At 43.4% G+C, this 22981-nt stretch overlaps 1 protein-coding gene and 1 long non-coding RNA gene across 8 annotated transcripts in view; both read right to left on the bottom strand.

Annotated features, from left to right (window-relative positions):
• Window positions 1-6894: 6894 nt before the first annotated feature.
• On the bottom strand, window positions 6895-10263 carry LOC115159711 (uncharacterized). Its single transcript, XR_003868942.1, has 2 exons — window positions 10062-10263; window positions 6895-9660 (listed from the first exon to the last, which is right to left on the bottom strand). It is a non-coding gene; the product is annotated as an uncharacterized LOC115159711 (long non-coding RNA).
• Window positions 10264-12432: 2169 nt separating this feature from the next.
• The window catches only part of LOC115159710 (phosphatidylserine decarboxylase proenzyme, mitochondrial), a 45629-nt gene continuing 35080 nt past the window's right edge, over window positions 12433-22981 (bottom strand). For all 7 annotated transcript variants that reach the window (XM_029709708.1, XM_029709713.1, XM_029709709.1 and 4 more), the window contains 5 exons: window positions 20196-20432; window positions 19874-20021; window positions 19470-19619; window positions 18991-19151; window positions 12433-15736 (listed from right to left, as the gene is read on the bottom strand). In XM_029709708.1, coding sequence (XP_029565568.1) covers window positions 15461-15736; window positions 18991-19151; window positions 19470-19619; window positions 19874-20021; window positions 20196-20432 — 972 coding nt within the window. In that variant the 3' untranslated portion in view covers window positions 12433-15460. The remainder of the gene's footprint in view (window positions 15737-18990; window positions 19152-19469; window positions 19620-19873; window positions 20022-20195; window positions 20433-22981) is intronic.

Below are 22981 nucleotides of genomic sequence, written 5' to 3'. Positions count from 1 at the left end.
AATGAAAATACAAAGACAATAGAAAAACATAAAATAAAACACAATCACATTCCTCAACAGAGGTCCTCAATCAACACTGAACTGCCCGAAAGGCACCAATGCATCCATTTGTAGGGAACTCTGAAGATACATGTTCCATACATGGGGTGCAAAGAAACTAAAAGCTGTTTTTCCTAAGTCTGTAACAGTAAAAGACTGTTTCCAGAGTTAGCCATCCCTGTGATCGGGTTTGATAAATCGTACTTCTATGGGTAAGTAAAGTTTTTGCAAAAGGGCTTCATAAATTAATAAAATGCAGTGTTTTGACCTATGTCAGGTCTAAGAGGGCCATCCTACTTTCTGATAGAGCAAGCAGTGATGAGTGCCAACCTGTCCCGAGATAAAATAAAGTGCAATATGGTAAACTGCATCTAACGGCTTAATGAAGTGGCTGCTGCATTCATGTAGATCAGTGGTTCCCAAACTTTTTGTAGTCCCGTACCCCTTCAAACATTCAACCTCCAGCTGCATACCCCCTCTAGCACCAGGGTCAGCGCACTCTCAAGTGTCGTGTTTTGCCATCATTGTAAGCCTGCCACACACACACTATACATTTATTAAACATAGGAATGAGTGTTAGTTTTTGTCACAACCCGGCTCGTGGGAAGAGACAAAGAGCTCTTATAGGACCAGGGCACAAATAATAATATAATAATAATCAATAATTTTGCTCTTTATTTAACCATCTTACATATAAAACCACATAACTCTGCAATGTTGGGTTGTACTGGAGAGATTCTCAGTCTTAAATCATTTTCCACACACAGTCTGCGCCTTTATTTAGTTTTCATGCCAGTGAGGGCCGAGAATCCACTCTTACATAGGTATGTGCTTGAAAGGGCATCAGAGTCTTAGCAGCTCGATTTGCCAAGACAGGATACTCTGAGCGCAGCCCACTCCACTATGTCTCCCTGTCATGGCTTTTGTGCCATCTGTACAGATACCAACATGAGCAGCAGCTAAGTTTGGCTACATACGGACCGTTAGTGGAATTCCTGCGAGAGAGTAACGGTTAATGTGATTGGATGTTAATTATTTGACTAGGCTACCTGTATTTGACATTATGTTGTTATTTCGCTGAATAGTAGATGGTTTAATTTTATTTTTGACAGTGAAACAAGGCTACTCAGGCGAGAAAAAACCTCACCCAAATGTATAGCCCTGTTGGAAAATATAAATGGACTGTTTGAAAATGTGGAGAAAAAAAATAAAAAATAAAATATATATATTTTTAAAATGTGAATCACATTTTTACTTGGTGTACCCCCAACAGCATTACGCGTACCCCTGGGGGTACCCCAGTCAGGAACCCCAGTTTGGTACCCCTAGGGGTACCCCAGTCAGGAACCCCTGTTTAGTACCCCTGGGGGTACCCCAGTCAGGAACCCCAGTTTAGTACCCCTGGGGGTACCCCAGTCAGGAACCCCTGTTTAGTACCCATGGGGGTACCCCAGTCAGGAACCCCAGTTTGGGATTACCTGATGTAGATGATCTCGCCATAGTCTAGGACAGAAGGTAACATTGACTGAATGATCTGCATTCTGCTATTTAGTTATTCTCAACTTCTTAGTTAACTCATCAATATGCTTTTTAAAAGAGCTTATCGTCTATCCAAATGCCCAGATATTTGTAAGCAGGGACACAATCAATTTGGGCACCATCCAAGGTCCCTATGTTTAAATCATTAGAATAATTTTTGTGTGTCCACATTCAATGCTAATTTAAAGTAAAAGGTTTCTGTAAAACAATGAAAGCAAACTGTAGTTCAGACAGAGCCTGATCAACAGTGGGGGCAATGGAATAAACAACAGTATCGTCCACATACAGGTGCAGGTAAAAAAATGTTTTACAGACAAACCAATATTGTTAATAATGTATACAGTAAACCAGGGGAGCATCTTTCACTGGGGATGGGGGGGTACATGTCTTCCCCGCATTCTGAAATTGCATTTTTGACCCCCACAGTTTTATCATTGCAATGTGATAAAAAAACAAAGCAACAGTGTGCTTTAGGACCATGCGGACGCCTCCGAGTGATCGGGTAGCTGTTTGGAGTGTTTATCCTACTGGATAAAAAAATACAAGTAATTATGCCCCCCCCCACTTCTAAAAGTTGCGTCCCTGCAGTAAACATGTAAAGCCTGTTTAAGCAATACTTGGTATTTTGGTATTTACACGAGTTTCAATCTGCCATTCATCAGCTACTGAAATACACTGAAACTGAAATACTGCTCACTCATGAAACTTGCAAATATTCTGCACTGGAAGTACCTGTGATCAGTTCTTTCGTAATAAAGTTTGTGAGGCTCATTCAGGAATGCTGTTCATCCACTCAGTTGTGCATTACAGGAGACAGTGACGGGTAAGGTTGGATGTGGCCCGAGAGAAGTTGTCCGCAACCAACCACTGATCTAGGATGAGATGAACCTCCCCCCCCCAATCATCATTCCATCAGGAAGGTGTCAATATCTGACTCAAGACCAGTGGATAACTTTTACATATCCCCCTTGATGACAGTGGCCAAATTTCAAATGAGACCCCATTTTCCATATGGTGCGCTGCTTGACCAGCAGAGTCCCCTGAGTAGCCCTTTATTGAGTAGTGCACTTTATGGGGATTACGGTGTGATTTGAGATGCAGAGAGAGATTGAGCTAGGCAACTCTCATCAATGATGATCATGGTGACCTATGTTGTTTTGTATTCAAATGTCAAACCTGACGTCATCTTGATTCCTACTCCCGCCACATAATTTGACAGTACAATCAAGGCCCTGCCTACTGGCTTTGGCATCACAGAAATTCATAACATATTCTAGAGGCTGTAGTTACACTGATGGACTTATCTTCCATACTTCTCCACTAAATGTTGGTAAATGTTATCTTTCTGGGTTGTATGTGCACAAGCAAAACCAATTTCCCTAACAATAATGTTGTATTGTGTTGTATTGTACTTAAATTTCTGTGAAATGTTGAGATCTTTAATGTATGAGGTTTTGCATGTCACGAGAAGTACATTGCATGATATTTTTGTGATTATTTTTAGCTATGACCTAACTCTATTTACACTGTCAACTATCCACAGGAAGTAAAACAAATACACTTGCCTTCTCCTGTTTCTTCTCAGTATCTCTCTCTCTCTCTCTCTCTCTCTCTCTCTCTCTCTCTCTCTCTCTCTCTCTCTCTCTCTCTCTCTCCCAAGAAATAACCTTTCTACTGTTGACCGAGGGGTGGGGGCCTACAGATGTATGATCTTAATTTGAGCCAGTTAAATACAGCAGGAAAATAATTGTTTGGATTATAATTAATGTACATTTTTCACAAGGGAAAATTCAAAGTGTAAATTACAGACTTCAGAAGCCTTTTTAAACTTCAAATACACTACAACTTAAAAAAATAAATAATCTCCTGCAACAGGGTGATCAAATTAAGATCCTATGGGCAGAGAGCACCTGAGGCTGGGAGTGCCAGTTATTCCAGTCAGTACCTTGTAAGGCCTGCCTGCCTGTCACACCAGTTCCCTTCCAGCAGTGTCATAGAACACTTACGTATGCCTCAAGAATCACAACCTCTAATGGAATGTGTGAGCTGGAACAGGTGCATGAATTGTTCTATGACACCAGTGACACTGAGCAATACACTCAAAACTGTACTCTGACAGCTCATTCTTATTGAGGACCAATAAGGACAGAAATCTGTAAAGTGACTTGAATACATTCCTTTAAACCCACAGACACAGTAGTATAATGGTATATTGTAAACAAGTGATATAGTTACTCAGCCTGGTCTCATAGACTAGACGTAACATAGTAAATGTAAATTTGGCACACTAGTATGATATGTTACATTTGGTGTAGGGTGGTTGGTAGGGGTTGATGGGTGGGCATATAATGCAAATGTTGGGTGGTTGCTCGGGGTGGATGGGTGGGTGTATAACTTGAACGGGGTGGATGGGTGGGCGTATAACTCGAACGGGGGGGATGGGTGGGCGTATAACTCGAACGGGGGGGATGGGTGGGCGTATAACTCGAACGGGGTGGATGGGTGGGCGTATAACTCGAACTGGGTGGATGGGTGGGCGTATAACTCGAACGGGGTGCATGGGTGGGCGTATAACTCGAACGGGGTGGATGGGTGGGCGTATAACTCGAACGGGGTGGATGGGTGGGCGTATAACTCGAACGGGGTGGATGGGTGGGCGTATAACTCGAACGGGGTGGATGGGTGGGCGTATAACTCGAACGGGGTGGATGGGTGGGCGTATAACTCGAACGGGGTGGATGGGTGGGCGTATAATGCAAACGTCTAGCAACCCAAAGGTTGCGAGTTTGAATCTCATCACGGATAACCTTAGCATTTTAGTTAATTAGCAACTTTTCAACTACTTACTACTTTTTAGCTATTTTGCAACTACTTAGCATGTTAGCTAACCCTTCCCCTAACCCTAACCTTAACCCTTTCAGCTAACCCTTCCCCTAACCTTAACCCTTTAAAAAAAACATAGCCAGCTAGCTAACGTTGGTCACCTAGCTAGAATTCGTAAAATATACTGCTCAAAAAAATAAAGGGAACACTTAAACAACACATCCTAGATCTGAATGAAAGAAATAATGTTATTAAATACTTTTTTCTTTACATAGTTGAATGTGCTGACAACAAAATCACACAAAAATAATCAATGGAAATCCAATTTATCAACCCATGAAGGTCTGGATTTGGAGTCACACTCAAAATTAAAGTGGAAAACTACACTACAGGCTGATCCAACTTTGATGTAATGTCCTTAAAACAAGTCAAAATGAGGCTCAGTAGTGTGTGTGGCCTCCACGTGCCTGTATGACCTCCCTACAATGCCTGGGCATGCTCCTGATGAGGTGGCGGATGGTGTCCTGAGGGATCTCCTCCCAGACCTGGACTAAAGCATCCGCCAACTCCTGGACAGTCTGTGGTGCAACGTGGCGTTGGTGGATGGAGCGAGACATGATGTCCCAGATGTGGTCAATTGGATTCAGGTCTGGGGAACGGGCGGGCCAGTCCATAGCATCAATGCCTTCCTCTTGCAGGAACTGCTGACACACTCCAGCCACATGAGGTCTAGCATTGTCTTGCATTAGGAGGAACCCAGGGCCAACCGCACCAGCATATGTTCTCACAAGGGGTCTGAGGATCTCATCTCGGTACCTAATGGCAGTCAGGCTACCTCTGGCGAGCACATGGAGGGCTGTGCGGCCTCCCAAAGAAATGCCACCCCACACCATGACTGATCCACCGCCAAACCGGTCATGCTGGAGGATGTTGCAGGCAGCAGAATGTTCTCCACGGCGTCTCCAGACTCTGTCACGTCTGTCACATGTGCTCAGTGTGAACCTGCTTTCATCTGTGAAGAGCACAGGGCGCCAGTGGCGAATTTGCCAATCTTGGTGTTCTCTGGCAAATGCCAAACGCCCTGCACGGTGTTGGGCTGTAAGCACAACCCCCACCTGTGGACGTCGGGCCCTCATACCACCCTCATGGAGTCTGTTTCTGACCGTTTGAGCAGACACATGCACATTTGTGGCCTGCTGGAGGTCATTTTGCAGGGCTCTGGCAGTGCTCCTCCAGCTCCTCCTTGCACAAAGGTGGAGGTAGCGGTCCTGCTGCTGGGTTGTTGCCCTCCTACGACCTCCTCCACATCTCCTGATGTACTGGCCTGTCTCCTGGTAGCGCCTCCATGCTCTGGACACTACGCTGACAGACACAGCAAACCTTCTTGCCACAGCTCGCATTGATGTGACATCCTGGATGAGCTGCACTACCTGAGCCACTTGTGTGGGTTGTAGACTCCGTCTCATGCTACCACTAGAGTGAAAGCACCGCCAGCATTCAAAAGTGACCAAAACATCAGCCAGGAAGCATAGGAACTGAGAAGTGGTCTGTGGTCCCCACCTGCAGAACCACTCCTTTATTGGGGGTGTCTTGCTAATTGCCTATAATTTCCACCTGTTGTCTATTCCATTTGCACAACAGCATGTGAAATTTATTGTCAATCAGTGTTGCTTCCTAAGTGGACAGTTTGATTTCACAGAAGTGTGATTGACTTGGAGTTACATTGTGTTGTTTAAGTGTTCCCTTTATTTTTTTGAGCAGTGTATAATAGGTTTCGCAAATTCCTAACATATTGTATGTTTTTCAAATTTGTAACATATAATATGAATTGTAATCCGTAACACATCAAACGAAATGGGTGATAGACATCCAAAAATGAATACATACCATACAAAATGTGACATACTAAATGGAGTGTCTCAGAATTACATACACAATAATAAGACATGCTCTGAGACCAGGTTGAGTTACTGTAAGTGTGGTTGAAAGTAGGGTAATATCTTTATAAGTTGAACAAGTCATGTGTATATCAGTATCCTCATAAGTATGAAATAATGATCATAATGATCATAATTATAATCACCAATAATGTGAATAATTGACTGTAGAAGTGCTAGATTCAATTTGACCCTGTGATGAAGTTCTTATTCAGGACTTGCATCTGAAACTCCATCTGAAACTCCATCTGAAACTTCATCTGAAATCAATAGTTTTCACCCAATTTTGACTAGGTCACACATTTTTGTCAGTTGGGAAAACAAGACACCATGTTTGGTTCCTGACTCAAATATTCCCCAGAGCTTAGTCTCATGTCCTTGTCTTTCTTCCTTCCAAACCGGTCTGATAAGGTGGCTGGTGAGAGCAAGAGGAGCTTAAGGCTGGAATTTAGTGTTTACCCACTGTCTTTATTTATGTCTACCTGCACAATTATTATTTGGAAAACATTAAGCATTTACCTGTGAAGGGAGTCTTGTATCTTGTAGTAGATCCAGATTTTTACAGTAACCAATATTTTATTTGACTGGGAAAATGAGCTACTGAATAAATACCACAATACATGTTTGACTGAATTGAACACTAGCTGATTTCTAGGAAGTGTAGCACTACTCCCACTCTGAGAAATACAGCAGGTTCAACCTTAACCAGTTCTGTCGTCACTGTTGTGTGACTGTTACACCACAAACTACTCATGGGTGGAAAGAAGATTGCAGGAGTAACCCTGTAAGACATTGCAGTACACACCATCATGAAAAAGGCCCATACAGTATTTGGACTGAACAATAATTACCTAAGAGTTTTTCCTCACCTAAGAGGTAACCTGGCCAGGAAAATCTCTGGGTCCTGCAGTTTTTCTTGGTTAAGTCACATTATCTTGTAAAACTCTAACAATAATAATTATTCAATGCAGTTAACACACAGTTAACAACACAGCCACACAACTCAAAATCAATTCAATATAATTCATCCATTCTTCTTCTTTCTTATTACAACAGTCTATCATTCGCAGTGTAGATCTTTGTTATTATTCCTTGCTGTTTGACAGTGGCCTTTAAAGTGTTGCTCCAGAGGTTTTGAATAATTTCAGCCAGTAGTTTTAAAAGTAGTGCTCACGAGCCAAAACGGGGCCCCAATTTTTTTTACACAATTATGTACTACGTCATTCATTTTGTGTGATATGTTACGACTTGCAAAAAAATAAGAATACAAAAAAATTATATGTTTTGAATTCTGATTCGTAGAATATATTATGAATTTGTAACTGGATCTTTAACTTTGGGCCCTAGTCACCTGAGTAGTTGTAGTCCACTGCTGACTGGAGAGAAAGTAGCAATTCATACTCATGCATGTCTTGCCATGTAATTCTGTTGGGGGCTTAGGGTCTAGTAGTTACAGCGTTGGACTAGTAACCAAAAGGTTGCAAGATCGAATCCCCGAGCTGACAAGGTAAAAATCTGTCGTTCTGCCCCTGAACAAGGCAGTTAACCCACTGTTCCTAGGCCGTCATTGAAAATAAGAATTTGTTCTTAACTGACCTGCCTAGTTAAATAAAGGTAAAAAAAAAAACTAAGAGAGGCTTTTACACATGGAACCAGTTCATGATGAGGTGACCCTGATATGCTGTAGTAGCTTGCTAAAAATGAAAGATCATTTCTATAAGCTAACGATGCACAGTATAATTTTAGTAATGGTTTCACAAGGCTAAACTATGGATGGTTTTGTGTAACTCAAACAAATAAGACAGCATGAGTGTGATCACATTTCAATTCTCATCCAGTCAGACGAATCAGGCCTCTTGTTTTAACTCTTTTTGTCCAGGAGGGACAGTAAGATGCTGTCTACCACATACACAGAGAAGAATGACTGGGGTTGGGGCTGGGCTGCAGGACCTGTGGCCTGCTTTCCTGGGACCTAGTTGCACAAAGGAAGCATTGTAAACCCTCAGCAGCAGAGGGACCAGCCCAGCAGATGGATAAGCAGGATGTGGTGGTGTGTAATGGTGTGGAATGGGTGGCGGTGGGGAAACTGGACTGATCAGTAAGGCCCATGAAAACTGAACCAGCCTCTAAGCTAGCTGCCCCTCCTTTAGTTCCACTTCACTTGTTCGGCCAGGTCTGTCAGTGCCAAGCCAAAGGCCAAGAATGTCATCTTTTGTGATGGGTCAGTTTAAGAGAGGAAGTAAAGGGCTATTCACATTCTAATTCCTTGACATCTGTCTACTGTAGCACTTGTCTTACTCTCTAACACTCCCTGAAAACGGGTGAACCATTCACTCAAGGGTGGCCTTTTCACATCATTCAAACACTGACAGACAAAAAACAAAATCAGGCACAAAGGCATTAGGGTATAAATATAGCAAAAAATATTTCCATAGCTAAATATAGTCTGTCAAGTGTTCGACAAGAAGAAAAAAAGCAAGCATACAAAGTCATAAGTGAAACGATTATGTTTTCACAGGCAGATTCTGTTTCAAAGGCAGATTCTGCCATGCTGGCTGTGAGGGCATTTTGCATTCAAGAAGAATCCATTTCAGAATTGCATACAATTTAAATGATACCACTGATGAATCCTTCAAAAACTATACATGTTTAGCCAGTAATGGCTTTTGGCTTTTAAACCAGCTGGTAACACTAGATTGGACAGTGTCTTCAGACAGTGTCCCTTGATTGTCTTAGTTTATATACCCAGAATCCTATGTGGCTGCGGAGTTGTAGGACTATTTCCTGATCTGGGCCTATGTTGCCGGTTTACTTCCGTCGGCAGCGAAAGCAGCAGGTCCGACAGCGTCCAAACTCCTCTTCCGTGTCCTCCTTCACTGTGTAGGAGGTCTGGCTGTCATAACAAGGGGTGTTTGAGGCGCCACCATCTCCATTGTTGGTACCTTCTGAGGGGAATGGCGACTGCCCCCCGGGTTTGAAGGCACCGTAGGGGTTAAGGGAGTAATTGCGGTTGCTGTAGGTACTGTCCAGAGCGATGGGGTTGATGATGATCGTGCTGTCCTCTCCAGAATGTAGCTTGGCCCGAGGGATGGTCACGTCTCCATAAGGGTTTTCCAGAGACAAATTCATTATGACTGACTGATTATGGAAGGCTGAGAGTACGAAACACAGGTAGATAGGGTCTGTGGCTGTCAATCTCTTGACAGGCTTTTGGTTTGATGTGTTGGATCTCAGACTGGGTATTGAGGCTCTGATCTGAAGCTTTGCTCTCAACGTTTGTTCTAGTTTCCTCTGGTGACTTGAACTGGTTCCAAGAATACTCCTGTAAAAGACAGATTTCATCAGTTTAATACAACTGTATAGTTATAATGACAATCCTGAAACTACAAAAGCTCTGGTTCTGTTCTGTTTGACCTTCACGAAATTCAGAGAAAAAAGTATTATCACAATGCAGTGAAATGACACTTGGATGTATCTCTTTTTCATTTTCATCCCGACTGCTTCATAGTTTTCCTGCATATTCCTAATCGTTCTCAATTTAGGGTTTATCGATAAACTCCTCATATTGCTAAAATTCGATCCCATTCTCTTTCCAAATAATATTCATGATCATATTTCATGTTGACACCTTTATATGGATGACTACATCTTTAAAAACACGACCTAACACCAACAGTAAACGCAAAACTTCACCAATAACAAGCACTGATTGTTTATGCTTACCTTTTCAACTTGTGGAATTCCTCAGCAGTCAAGTGTTATATGATATCCCATGTAAAGTCCCCTGGTCTTCTGACAGTTCATATAATCCAGTGAGCACTTAAAGGTTGAATGGTTGTCTCTTGCAGATCTTTCCTAGTGTACTCCCACTGTGTCTTCATTGGAAAAGGGAGCCACACCTGTAGCGATGTGTGTCAGAGTGAGGACTGAGGTGGGGGTGGTCACACACACACACAGGTGCAACCTTGACTCAAGGATAGACGCAACATAGTAAACGTAAATCGGTCTCCCTCCATTTAGTAGTTTACTTTCGTATGGTATGTATCAGTTTGTGGATGTCTATCATCCATTTCGTATGACATGTTACGAATTCCACTTTGTTGTGGCTAACGTTAGCTATGCTAGGGGTTAAGGTTACGGGTTAAGGTTAGCTAACATGCTAAATAGTTGCAAAGTAGCTAAATGTAGTAAGTAGTTGCAAAGTTGCTAATTAGCTAACATGCTAAAGTTGTCCTTGATGTGATTCAAACACACAACAATTGGGTTGCTAGACGTTTGCGTTATACGCCCACCCATCCTCCATTGACCAACCTCCCTTTTTTTCATTTTTTTACTTTAGTAACCTTCTGTCTTATGCAACCATACCAAGAGTAACATGTCATACTCATTTGAGTGTCAAAGATTTATGTTTGCTAAGTTACATCTATACTTTGAGGCCAGGCTGTCAAGTGAGAAGGAGTGTTGTTGGTGTATCTGGGAGTCACCTGATCCAATCTCTACGAGAGCAGAGCAGCTACCTGAAACCCAAAGAGGGCGTGGTGATGACTGGCTGCCTCAGCCCTGGTTTATCATTCCTCTAGCTGCTCAAAACACAGGTGGATTTGTCATGGCAACCAGGGCCCATATCCACAAAGCGTCACAGAGTATGAGTGCTGACCTAGGATGTCCATACAAGCTTATTCATAGTGATCTAAAAGTCAAAACTGATGCTAAATCAGCACTCCTACTCTGAGACACTTTGTGGAAACAGTCCCTCTTTCTCCCCCTACCCCTCCTCTCTCTTTCTCTCTCACAATATCTCAATCGGTATCTGTCGCCTGCTGCTAACACCACCCATTGCAAATATTCACTTAAAAGCCCTAATATAATGTAACTGGTAAATGACAGTGTAAACACTCAAAGCTCTAATCACACAGGTTGGTCATGATAAGGACAGCAACAAAAACCCTATGACAAAGATTTGTGTTTGTTATTTTTAGTCTGCGTTTGTTGTATTTAAGAGTTTTTTTAGTTGCAGGGAGTGGTTTATAGAAAATAAAAATAGAGAGCATTCTAAGTTTAAACCATGATATTTCAGTCAATCTGAACAGGACTGCCGACACAGCTGCCTAAATGGGTGTTTAGGCGTAGTTCCTGTGTTAAACATTAACCTGGTTCCATATGAAACGCATTCCTGCAGCTATTTCCTCTGCTTTGACCCAGAACCTTTACATTTGCAAGTGTGTGCGCTCAGCAAAAATTCCTCATACCAATGTTTGTTAAACGGATCAAGGTGAACGAGAGCTTGCTCACAGACAAACGCACACACACGCAAACAGCAATGATTTATATATACACACTAGATGACTATTTGGAGGCACAGTGCCTCCATCTTGGCACTCCCCCACCATTGTACAAAATATTTTAGAAGCTGTAGAAATGCATGTATTCATTTCTACATTTGTTTTTGACTTTAAGTATATGTTTTACAGATTAATGTTACTGTCCCCACTACAACAACAAAAATACGCTCAGACGTCATGCTTTTGTAAGATAATTCTATGGCCTTTTGTTTTCCTCAAGTGGTTTTCTTCGTCAACCCTTTTCACTTCAGTACCTATGGCGTGGTACCTTTTTTGTGCATTTGTGCTCTTAGCCTGCATATATTTGAGTCATTTTTCACTTTCAGAATTGCCCTCACATAAATTCTTAGAGCTCATAACCATGTAGACATACATTGCACTTTTTCCACATAGGTTGGTGCAGTACCCTCATTTCACCAGTGAGAGAAAGTAGCATAAGGAGCGAGAGCTTAGTTTAAATTGCTTCACCAGTATCAGATATTACTTCATCCTTACTATCAACATTAGGAATGGGGGTAGGGGAATCTGATCCTAGATCTGTGATTTAGGGTAACTTCTATCTTAAGCTAATTTACATAGCAGGGGATTGCTCCCATTACCCAATATGACCTTTGTGACATTTTTCCTTCTTGTGCTCCAATTAAATCCCTCCAACATTATCAGCATGGAGTAGCTTAGCTCTGTAGGTCAAGTCTAATCCTATAAATATGTGAAGTACATACTTTCTCGTCACACACACATACAAAAACACATTTTTAAGAATACGCAAAAATTTATTAGACATGTTTTCTTGCTTTTCAAACAATTTAGGTTAAAATCTATGCAGTGTTGAATGAGTCACATGATTCAAGTATATTACAATGTACATATAAAAACAAGTGCGCAACAGGCAGTAGCCAGGCCAGACCCCAGTGTTTGGTTTCTGTATGCAACACTTTGTGGAACGACGATGTAGCCAAGGGGAGTTTGTGTCACCGGCATCTCCCCGGTCTGTCACATCTGTGACCCCCACTCCTCCGAGGCTAAAGTTAAAGGTTCAGAGTTCCTTTACCGAGGGGTCAGAGTCAGGTGAGGTCTCTACCCCCTTATGCAGATAATTAATCCAGCAGCAGCAACACAAAAAGCACCAATGTCCACATTTGTTCAAAGCAAAACAAATAAAAAATACATTGAAAAACTAAAATTCCCAAAATAGATTTTTGGCACTACTATAAAACAAACAGCACTACAGAAAAAAAATAGCTTTAAAACAGCTCAGCCCTGGGTATCTGAACGTTCCGCCAAGGGTGTCACAATCATTATACGGTAAGTGCATGATACATAGTTAGTATTGATATCAGCATAACTTAAGCTTTACAGTCTTAACAAAAGTTTTACTTATTTAACACTGTCATAGGCAGATAACTTCCAGTAACAACTTATTCCAATTCAACTGAACAGTAGAAGACAAAAGTATGAGTTGCCAGTACCAGTTTGCACATTCTCTCCAATGATCCTACCACCAGTGCTGCACATTGTCATCGGTTTGTTTTTGGAATGACGGTCAGAGGGCTGTACTGTATATTAGCATAAAAAGGTATGGCTCCATTCAGAGGAATACGTCAGGATTTAGTCCATTAATGGATTGGGTTAGATTAACACACGTCATCAATCATCTCAACTCATTATCATATGTTAAACAATGTGTATTCAATGTGACATACACCTTTTAGCAGTCATTTAGGAATGAAAGTGCCATGTGAGTGAGTTATGCTGGCATGCTAAATTGTAACACTACAATAGAACTCCAATAGAAGAGATCCACCTGGTTTGAACCCCCTCCATGTAGACACCTGTTAGCAGTGCTTGACTTGGAATGAAAGTAGTGCAGGAGCTGTCTTTTTCCAAGTCCATCCGTTAGATCATGTTCACCGAAATACACAACTGGTATGCTACAGAGATTATTTTAGGAGTTCATACACATTTTCCATTCCATTCCATAACACTACAATGTGGTTAGACCAGGGCTGGAACAAAAGCCTGCACACCCAGTAGCTATCCTGGTGGATGGTGCCACATTTCATATAAAATATAGCAACATTACAACCAAATACTTTTGTTTTTATCAAATAATTCCCTCATTAAATGAATAAGGGATCAAATGGATAAGGTAGGCTACTTCAAAGCAAGGTGTCACTAGACATGTTTATATATAAGGCTCAAATATTCATTCTTCAGGGGAGATCTATGCACAGCAATTTGTCAATTGTTCCATTTTTTTTAAAGTTACCTGCAGCAGAAATGAGCACAGAGACACACACTGAAGGGTCATTCCGATGATGGCTGATATGTCAATTTTTAAATGTGCTTTCATGAATTACATTAGCAAAAATCATGAAATAAATTTCCATGCCTTTTCATGAGCTGATGAAGGGCTTTTGCCAAAAGAGGGTTTATGCACATTCAGGCTGGCTCATTTTCAATAGGCACAATCTTGAACTGACATCCTACTGTCAGTCACAGATTCACAGACTAGTGGCAAATAAACTTGAACAAAGCAGAATCAGAAAATGAATGCCCATTGGCCATCGCTAGTCAACGCAGATCCTGCCTTCATTCCACTTTGATCAAACTTTTTTGCCTCTGTGTATGAATCTAGACCGGTGACAGGCTACTTTGTTTTATAGAGGAGCCGGTACGCAATTCATCAAACATGTGAAGTGTCGGTAAGGCCTCCGGGTAGCTCAGTCCCAAGTCAAGCACTGCCTGTTAGGCATCACTTACAGTAAAACAAAAGCGATAATTGACATCAGGCAGGCAGCGCTACTAGCTACCACTCTAATGATGATTAACAACACATTGCTGGGATGGCAGAGATCGTACATCATGGGCTTACTACAACAGGGTTGTATTTATTAGGGCAGACTGAGGCAAAACATTTTACAACGGAAAGTCCAGGTATTCAGCCTGTTTTCTTCTGGCAGGTGCCTAATGAATACGACCCAGACTTGTCTGACTGGGAGGAGTGGTGCCAGTCTGTACCTCCATCACAGGGAGGGAAGAGTCCACATAATCACCCCCAACACAAGCACCTTCTCTGGGGATGGCAGAAGAGGGAGACCAAAGGAGAACAGGAAGGCATTCAGTATCAGGGAAATTAGAGAAGGAAGAGGGTAGACGTGTGGCCTCTGGTACATTCCTTCTTCGTGGTATATGTACTGTAGGTGTGTGTATACTGTACATTGTATAGGGAAGCCTGTCCACATGATAGAGGCTGTGTGTGACAGGGGTTATCTGTATGTGTGGAGATGTGTCTTGCTAGCCTGGTCCCAGATCTGTTTGTGATGTATTGCCAACGGTCATATGAGTTGGGCTACACAGCACTAGCCAGATCTGTAATCAGGCTGGTGTCTGAAATCTCAGGAGGAACTCCTAGTTGAAGAGGATACCCCTGACAAAAGGCAATATGGGTATAATATAGCAACAAATTTATTTTTTTAAAGCTATGTCATTATTCTTATGGAATGTAAATGTAACTAATTGCTATAAACTATCTTGCTTTTGCTGGTCAGGTATGTACACTAGTTGTAATCAACTGTCCAACTGGCAATAAGTCAATTGTTAATAGAAACTCTAGTCAATGAAACGGGGAGACCCCGTTAGTAGTAATGCAACAGTGGTGACTGAGTTTTTCTGTAAGTCCATCAGTGTGTCGTATGCCAGCCGTACGTGAATGAGTGTGTCTAAGTCAGCCTGTGCACCTCCGCTCAAATCTGTACACATGTTAGTGTGTCCATCAGTTTATTTTAGTCCGTTTCCCCCCAGAAAGTGTCTCTCTGGTTGGACATCTCGGCTCACAGTCCCCAGAGGTTCTCCGTAGCGGATCTTCTGGCCGGCCTTCAGGTTGAAGCTGAAGTCGTGCGGAGCCTCGAAGAGAAGGACTATAGTGGAGCCCAGGTTGAACTCTCCCAGGTGCTCCCCTTTCCTCATGCTCACGCCCTCCTGGTTGTTGTTGGACAAGTAACTGAAGTCGTTGTACGAGCCTTTGCTGTAGCGTGGGCTGTTAGTGCGCAGCTCCTGGGTACATACACACAGAGAGACAGAGAGAGAAAGGATACAGTTTAGTAAATATACTGCTCAAAAAAATAAAGGGAACACTTAAACAACACAATGTAACTCCAAGTCAATCACACTTCTGTGAAATCAAACTGTCCACTTAGGAAGCAACACTGATTGACAATAAATTTCACATGCTGTTGTGCAAATGGAATAGACAACAGGTGGAAATTATAGGCAATTAGCAAGACACCCCCAATAAAGGAGCGGTTCTGCAGGTGGGGACCACAGACCACTTCTCAGTTCCTATGCTTCCTGGCTGATGTTTTGGTCACTTTTGAATGCTGGCAGTGCTTTCACTCTAGTGGTAGCATGAGACGGAGTCTACAACCCACACAAGTGGCTCAGGTAGTGCAGCTCATCCAGGATGTCACATCAATGCGAGCTGTGGCAAGAAGGTTTGCTGTGTCTGTCAGCGTAGTGTCTAGAGCTTGGAGGCGCTACCAGGAGACAGGCCAGTACATCAGGAGACGTGGAGGAGGCCGTAGAAGGGCAACAACCCAGCAGCAGGACCGCGACCTCCGCCTTTGTGCAAGGAGGAGCAGGAGGAGCACTGCCAGAGCCCTGCAAAATAACCTCCAGCAGGCCACAAATGTGCATGTGTCTGCTCAAACGGTCAGAAACAGACTCCATGAGGGTGGTATGAGGGCCCGACGTCCACAGGTGGGGGTTGTGCTTACAGCCCAACACCGTGGAGGACGTTTGGCATTTGCCAGAGAACACCAAGATTGGCAAATTCGCCACTGGCGCCCTGTGCTCTTCACAGATGAAAGCAGGTTCACACTGAGCACGTGACAGACGTGACAGAGTCTGGAGACGCCGTGGAGAATGTTCTGCTGCCTGCAACATCCTCCAGCATGACCGGTTTGGCGGTGGGTCAGTCATGGTGTGGGGTGGCATTTATTTGGGGGGCCGCACAGCCCTCCATGTGCTCGCCAGAGGTAGCCTGACTGCCATTAGGTACCGAGATGAGATCCTCAGACCCCTTGCGAAACCATATGCTGGTGCAGTTGGCCCTGGGTTCCTCCTAATGCAAGACAATGCTAGACCTCATGTGGCTGGAGTGTGTCAGCAGTTCCTGCAAGAGGAAGGCATTGATGCTATGGACTGGCCCGCCCGTTCCCCAGACCTGAATCCAATTGAGCACATCTGGGACATCATGTCTCGCTCCATCCACCAACGCCACGTTGCACCACAGACTGTCCAGGAGTTGGCGGATGCTTTAGTCCAGGTCTGGCAGGAGATCCCTCAGGAGACCATCCTCCACCTCATCAGGAGCATGCCCAGGCGTTGTAGGGAGGTCATACAGGCACGCTGGGGCCACACACACTACTGAGCCTCATTTTGACTTGTTTTAAGGACATTACATCACAGTTGGATCAGCCTGTAGTGTGGTTTTCCACTTTAATTTTGAGTGTGACTCCAAATCCAGACCTCCATGGGTTGATAAATGGGATTTCCATTGATTATTTTTGTGTGATTTTGTTGTCAGCACATTCAACTATGTAAAGTAAAGGATGTGTTGTTTAAGTGTTCCCTTTATTTTTTTGAGCAGTGTATATTATAATAAGGATTCAATACATACAATGTCAAGTGTTTTGAGCATCTGGTGAAAAGGATTTGATCTATATCAATCGATTTGATATAGAGACTTATAGTCACGCATATATTAAATACACGTGACACATGGGGGAATCAAACCCATAGCCCTGATGTTGCATGCACCCTGCTCCAACCAACCCTGAAAGGATATCTCATAACTGTCCCATTTATCCAGTGCCCATCATGTGATGTGGTGGTCCCGTGTGGCTCAGTTGGTAGAGCATGGTGTTTGCAACGCCAGGGTTGTGGGTTCGATTCCCACGGGGGACCAGTACGGAGAAAAAAATGTATGAAATGTATGCATTCACTACTGTAAGTCGCTCTGAATAAGAGCATCTGCTAAATAACCAAAATGTAAAATGTAAAAAATGTGCAAAACATTTGAGGAGAATAGTTGAATTGGACTAAGCCCCATTAGACGATGAGCAGCATGATAGCTGCTGAATGAAGTCATATCCTCCTGTTATGTTGTTGACGGTCTGGTTGGGAACAGCTTGTGCCACATTTCATCTTTCTCGTCTCCCATCCCCCCCTCCTTGTTGTCTCCCCTCTCCTCACCCTTCCTTCGCTTCCCCCTTCCTGATCAGGCTCTTCTTAATGACAGCCAAACCAGCAGGTGATGGTGTTGGCTTACAGTTAACCCCCTCACCTACATATTAAAACAACCACGTCATCCTAAGCCTCTGGTCTAATCAATGGAAGTATATGGCTCCTATGGGAAATCAGTCAGTTTAAACACAGAGTGGAGAGATTAAATAGGCCTATCCGGTGTGTGTGTCGGCAGCTTAGGGAAATGGCCTGACGTACAGGTAAGTGGGACAGGAAGCAGAGGGAGTGAAAGCTCACACTGCAGGAAGAAGTGTAATAGGGGTCAGAGTGACAAGGGGTCAGAACCTCTCTTAAGTCAGCATTATTTCTACTGTATGTAGTGTTATGTCCTAATAATTCATCTTTAAGTAAATACTATGGCACAGTACCAGAACAGGCTCAGACCAGGCCCCCAGTGTCTGGTCTGGAGTGTGAAGTCACGAGCTCTGCTGGTTGGCTACTGCGTAGCTACCTAGTGGTGTCAAAAGTCCTGGTCTGCCCTAGAAAGCCTATGTAAATTACAATCATCAGAACAGCCAAACTATTCTTTTTTTTAAGTCTGTTTTGGGCTCTAAAATGTGTTTATTATGATCAAGTTCAATCCCCACAGTGAATTATTTAAAAGTTCGCTACAAATTGAGATATTTAGTTAAATAGTGATCCATTCTGACTACTACATTTGTCATCACACAGGACCATGTGCTGACACAGACCATTCACGGGCTGGCAGGCTACGAGGAGGCTCTCGACCTCATGCACTCTTTGTGCGTCTCTTAGGCAGGATGACAACGACTACGTCGACCATGATCCTTTGCTAGTTATGGCCACTTTCACCATGATCCTTAGCAATTTTTTTGTGACAGTCAGCAATTTGGCGGGCTTCAAATTCAAATACTTCTATGGAAATCTCCCAATGGTGAGTGGAATACGTGGATGACGTCTGCGCTATCACTATCTACTGGTTTTAATGTCTATGGGTCAGACTAGTAAACATTCACCCTAAGTGGGCTGCAGCGCTAACTAACCTTGTCAAAGTAGATACGGATGGAGCCCACGTTGGTGGCCCCTACAGCGGTGAGGGAGAAGAAGCCGTGTGTCCACTCTCCGCTCAACACCACCCTCTCATTATGGCAGAACAGTTCTTTGATCCAGCGGGCCACGCCAGGGTTCACTGACATCAGAGAGCCTGGGAGGGACACAGACAGGGAGCAGGAGGTAAATACACAGCTATACAGACACGACACAAAACATGAGGTATAATACAAACACTGCAAGCAGCACCATATTTATACACCAAATATGATTTTAGGACTGTGCCATTTTAGATCAGATAGGAGTGAGGGTGCAAGGTGCAGCATGGCGAGTCTGAGTATGTAGAATGATTATGGTGTGTGTCCAGGACATCCTGGGATTGTCCTAGCATCATCCTACCGTAGCAGAGTAATTCTGGTGTTTATATATGAAGCGTATAGTAGGAGTAGGACAGTCCTAACAGGGTACTGACCAGGGAAGTGTCTTCTGTGGGCCACCCTCCAGTCTGTGGGGGAGTGGAAGCAGTGGTAGTCTCCTGGAGCCAGGTACACCACACAGTGGAACAGCTCATTCTCCTCTTTAGTCACCAGCAGGTCCTGAAACGAGCTGGGGTCCTCTTCATCTGGGAAAACACACATACATCCACCATTATGGTCAGCAGGCAGGGTGTACAAGGTGTGTCATACAAACCAATCCTAAATGACCTCTAATCTCTGTGCTAGACAAAACAAATGGGCAAGGTGAGCCTATTAGGTCTATAACATAAGTGAAATATTTCCACCCAATCCTTTGAGATTATCAAGTCTAAAGGAGGTAGGGGGATTAAGGGTGGGATTGGGCATTAGACCAGGAGGGGGAAAGGGTAGAGGTATTCACTTGATGGCTTGATGGTACTGTTGATGGCCTCAGCCCAGGTGTGTGGTCCCAGGAAGGTCTCCAGAGAGTAGGTGACTCCTTTGACTTGCTCCACCTCACAGTTCCGCACTCGCCCAAAGTGCAGGATCTTCCCATCTGCTGGGCTGATCTGAAAAGCACAGACATTATGGCTTTAGCCAGGGATCTACTCCTCTGTGTGTATAAAAGCCAGTAGAGAGAACTCTGATCAGACAGAGCAGGAAGAGTAGTTCAAATTCACACACATAGACAGACAGTTCACATATACGTGTGAACATGCACGCACGTACAAACACACACTTACCACGCAGTGTGAGTCGCACACGGGCCGGATAGCCGGTTTGAGTTTCCGTCTAAAGAACTCTCCCAGGTTCCTGTACTGAATTAGGTCTTCCACAGCAGCCTCCTGCATGTTGACACCAAACGTCCAGATATACAGACTGTAGACTGGCTTCCTCAGCCAGGTCGGCAGCTCCACCTGGTTCAGCCGACCCCAGGCCCGAGACAGCAGCCGTGTCGGGATGGTCTTGTACAGAGCAACCTGAACCAAGGAGGAGGAGAATGTTGGGTTACACTACACATAGCTAGACTCCATGTTCTCACATTGGCTGCATCCTGGCTCCTTGTTTTTGTGGTCTGGCCAACTCCTATGGTCATTGTTACACCAAACGACCATAGGAGTTGGCAACAGTGCACAATCAGATCTGGCACCGAGCAACTGCTTCTCTACTGGGAGAACTCTAGAAGGAGAAGCTAGGACCCTGGCAGACGAGGCTATTGAAGGCAAGGTGACATCTTGAATAAAAGTATTAGCCTCCCATATCACTAGGTCAATTGCATCAAGGCCATGTGCGGGACAGGTAGTAAAGTTGAGGTGTTGACAGCGTTTTAAGACGCCTGAATAGATCAAACTTTTGCACACCTGAAGTTCTGTCTTAGTTTACAGGTGCATTGTAAAAGCCTAAAGTGAACAGGTAGAACTCACACAAACTGTGTACATTTGCAAAATCAACTTTTCCAGATCACTGCAAAGTTTCAGTCGCATAGAAAGCCATCAATTCACGGCTTTAAGGATACCTAAACATAAACCTAGCCCTAAGCTGTACTCACCAAAACACGACCACATCTGAGCAGCAGCGTCGGTTTGAGCAGCAGCATCAAAAAACCAAAGTAATCGAAATTTCATTGATTCCTACATCCCCTTCTACTCTTTTTATCTCTGCATCCATGAGATGTGACCAGTCAAGTTGAAGGAGCCGCCTGTCACTTGACCTCTCTGCACAGGTGTAGAACATCCATCTGCGACTCACGCAGAGACACTTACAAGGCGAAGCACGAAATTCAGTGTGCAATGAAGTGAAGAGTGACAAAGCGATCTGATGATCTGACCCTCCTAGCACCTGCAAGCAGTCAGGACTGTTTAGACTCCTCTATCGCCTGAGCGATCCAGATGGTTTGCTGCTTGACTTGCTGCTGCTGCTTCTAGCTGTTCCCTGGGCCAGGCTGGCATCATCAATAGCGTCTGCCTAGCTAAGTGGATTAGTCATGTTCTGGACCAGCTGACATGAGGATGGAGGAGAAAAGGGCTCTAATAAAGCTTACCTATCCTCCCCTTTGAAAATGTTGCGAATCGGATGTTGCAAGATATCTGATGATATAGATGGGGTTTAATACGCAAAACATGATTAATTTAATACCGGGCTAATCCTGATGTGTGGAAGCAAGCCTCGTTAATTATAATTAGTTGACTGTGCACTTTAGGGATCTGCAGCCTACAGGATCAAATCCGTCTCAAGTCCAACGCGGCTACGAACAGACCGCGGCACAATATATATATTTTTTTTTGACATGGCCTCCAATGCGAGGACAGAATAATTAATAAACACAATGACAGATTTAAAATAGACTAGGACTTAAACAGGTAGGTAGAAGGGGAAAGGGCCTAGAAAATCCATTTCATCCACAATGTGGCTCAATCCACATGGAGTTCAGGGCTAAATTAAAAACCATGAAAGTGATCAGAGTTCAGACTGAACAGAAATACAAACGAAGGAGAAATACTTGGGTGTATTTAATGTGGGTTACAACCCAAATTATTTTCCAATCGTTTCGTTCTGAACAGAACCATTATTTTTTTCCCTTCCAGCCAGCAAAATGAAGTTCTGAACCGACTCAAACCCCCAAAAAGTGAATGTTTATATCGTTCCTTTCTGATCCTTTTTTTTTACATTTAGCTAGACATCAAATTACTTCACCAATCAGTGCGCATAGAGCAGCTTGCTATGGAGCAAGCAAGTTATAGTTGTTCACATGCATTGGAGAGACAAATTTGGATGCGAGATGTGACAAATTTTGCGGGTTGGGAGGGAGCAAGAAAGGGTGGAGAAGGAGGCTTGGTTTGAAGCGCTGGGCATCTTATGACATCTTATGACATGCACTATCTGAATTAGGCCCAAAGAATTATACCTACGGGAGGAGCGGCTTTTATGAAGGAACTTTGAATGTCTTCGACCTTCAGAGAGTTGACTTAACGTTGGGCCACAGCTAGCTAGCTAACAAGCTTGTGGATGCAGAGGCACCAGAATTTAAATAAAAACACGTCTTACCTTTTAGTAGTTAATAAATCCAATGTGAAACGTGATTACTATAGTATCTTTAACTAACATTGAAAAACTTAATCCATTCTAAATCGAATAAAAAAATCTGTCCCTAATTTCTGAACCACGCTTGTAACGTCAGTAGGCTACAGTAGCCTATGCTTTGGAGGGGGAAGCGCAGGTAGCCTATACACGCACTGGCAAAGATTTTTAGCTGGCAGGCAGATATTGGAACAAGTTTCTGAGTGACAGAGTGAGGGCTTTGCATAGGCACTTTGTTGATGGGGAAAACATTCCCGGAAAGTAAAATAACATTATTCCCAAGCTTTTAAAATAACGGTTCTGTTCTGGAACAGTATAGTTCACTTTCATTCCCGGTTCCGATTCGGTTCCTCAAAAAATGTATTTTCCAGTTTTCCTGGTCGCAACATACGGAACATTGCAGATAGAACTATAACGTACAGATCAAACTGATGAAACGAGCTGACAAAAT

The sequence above is a fragment of the Salmo trutta genome, chromosome 23, assembly GCF_901001165.1.
Source record: "Salmo trutta chromosome 23, fSalTru1.1, whole genome shotgun sequence".
Taxonomy (NCBI): Eukaryota; Metazoa; Chordata; class Actinopteri; order Salmoniformes; family Salmonidae; genus Salmo; species Salmo trutta.
Note: the sequence above shows the minus strand (reverse complement) of the source record. Positions and strands in the feature narration are given on the sequence as shown.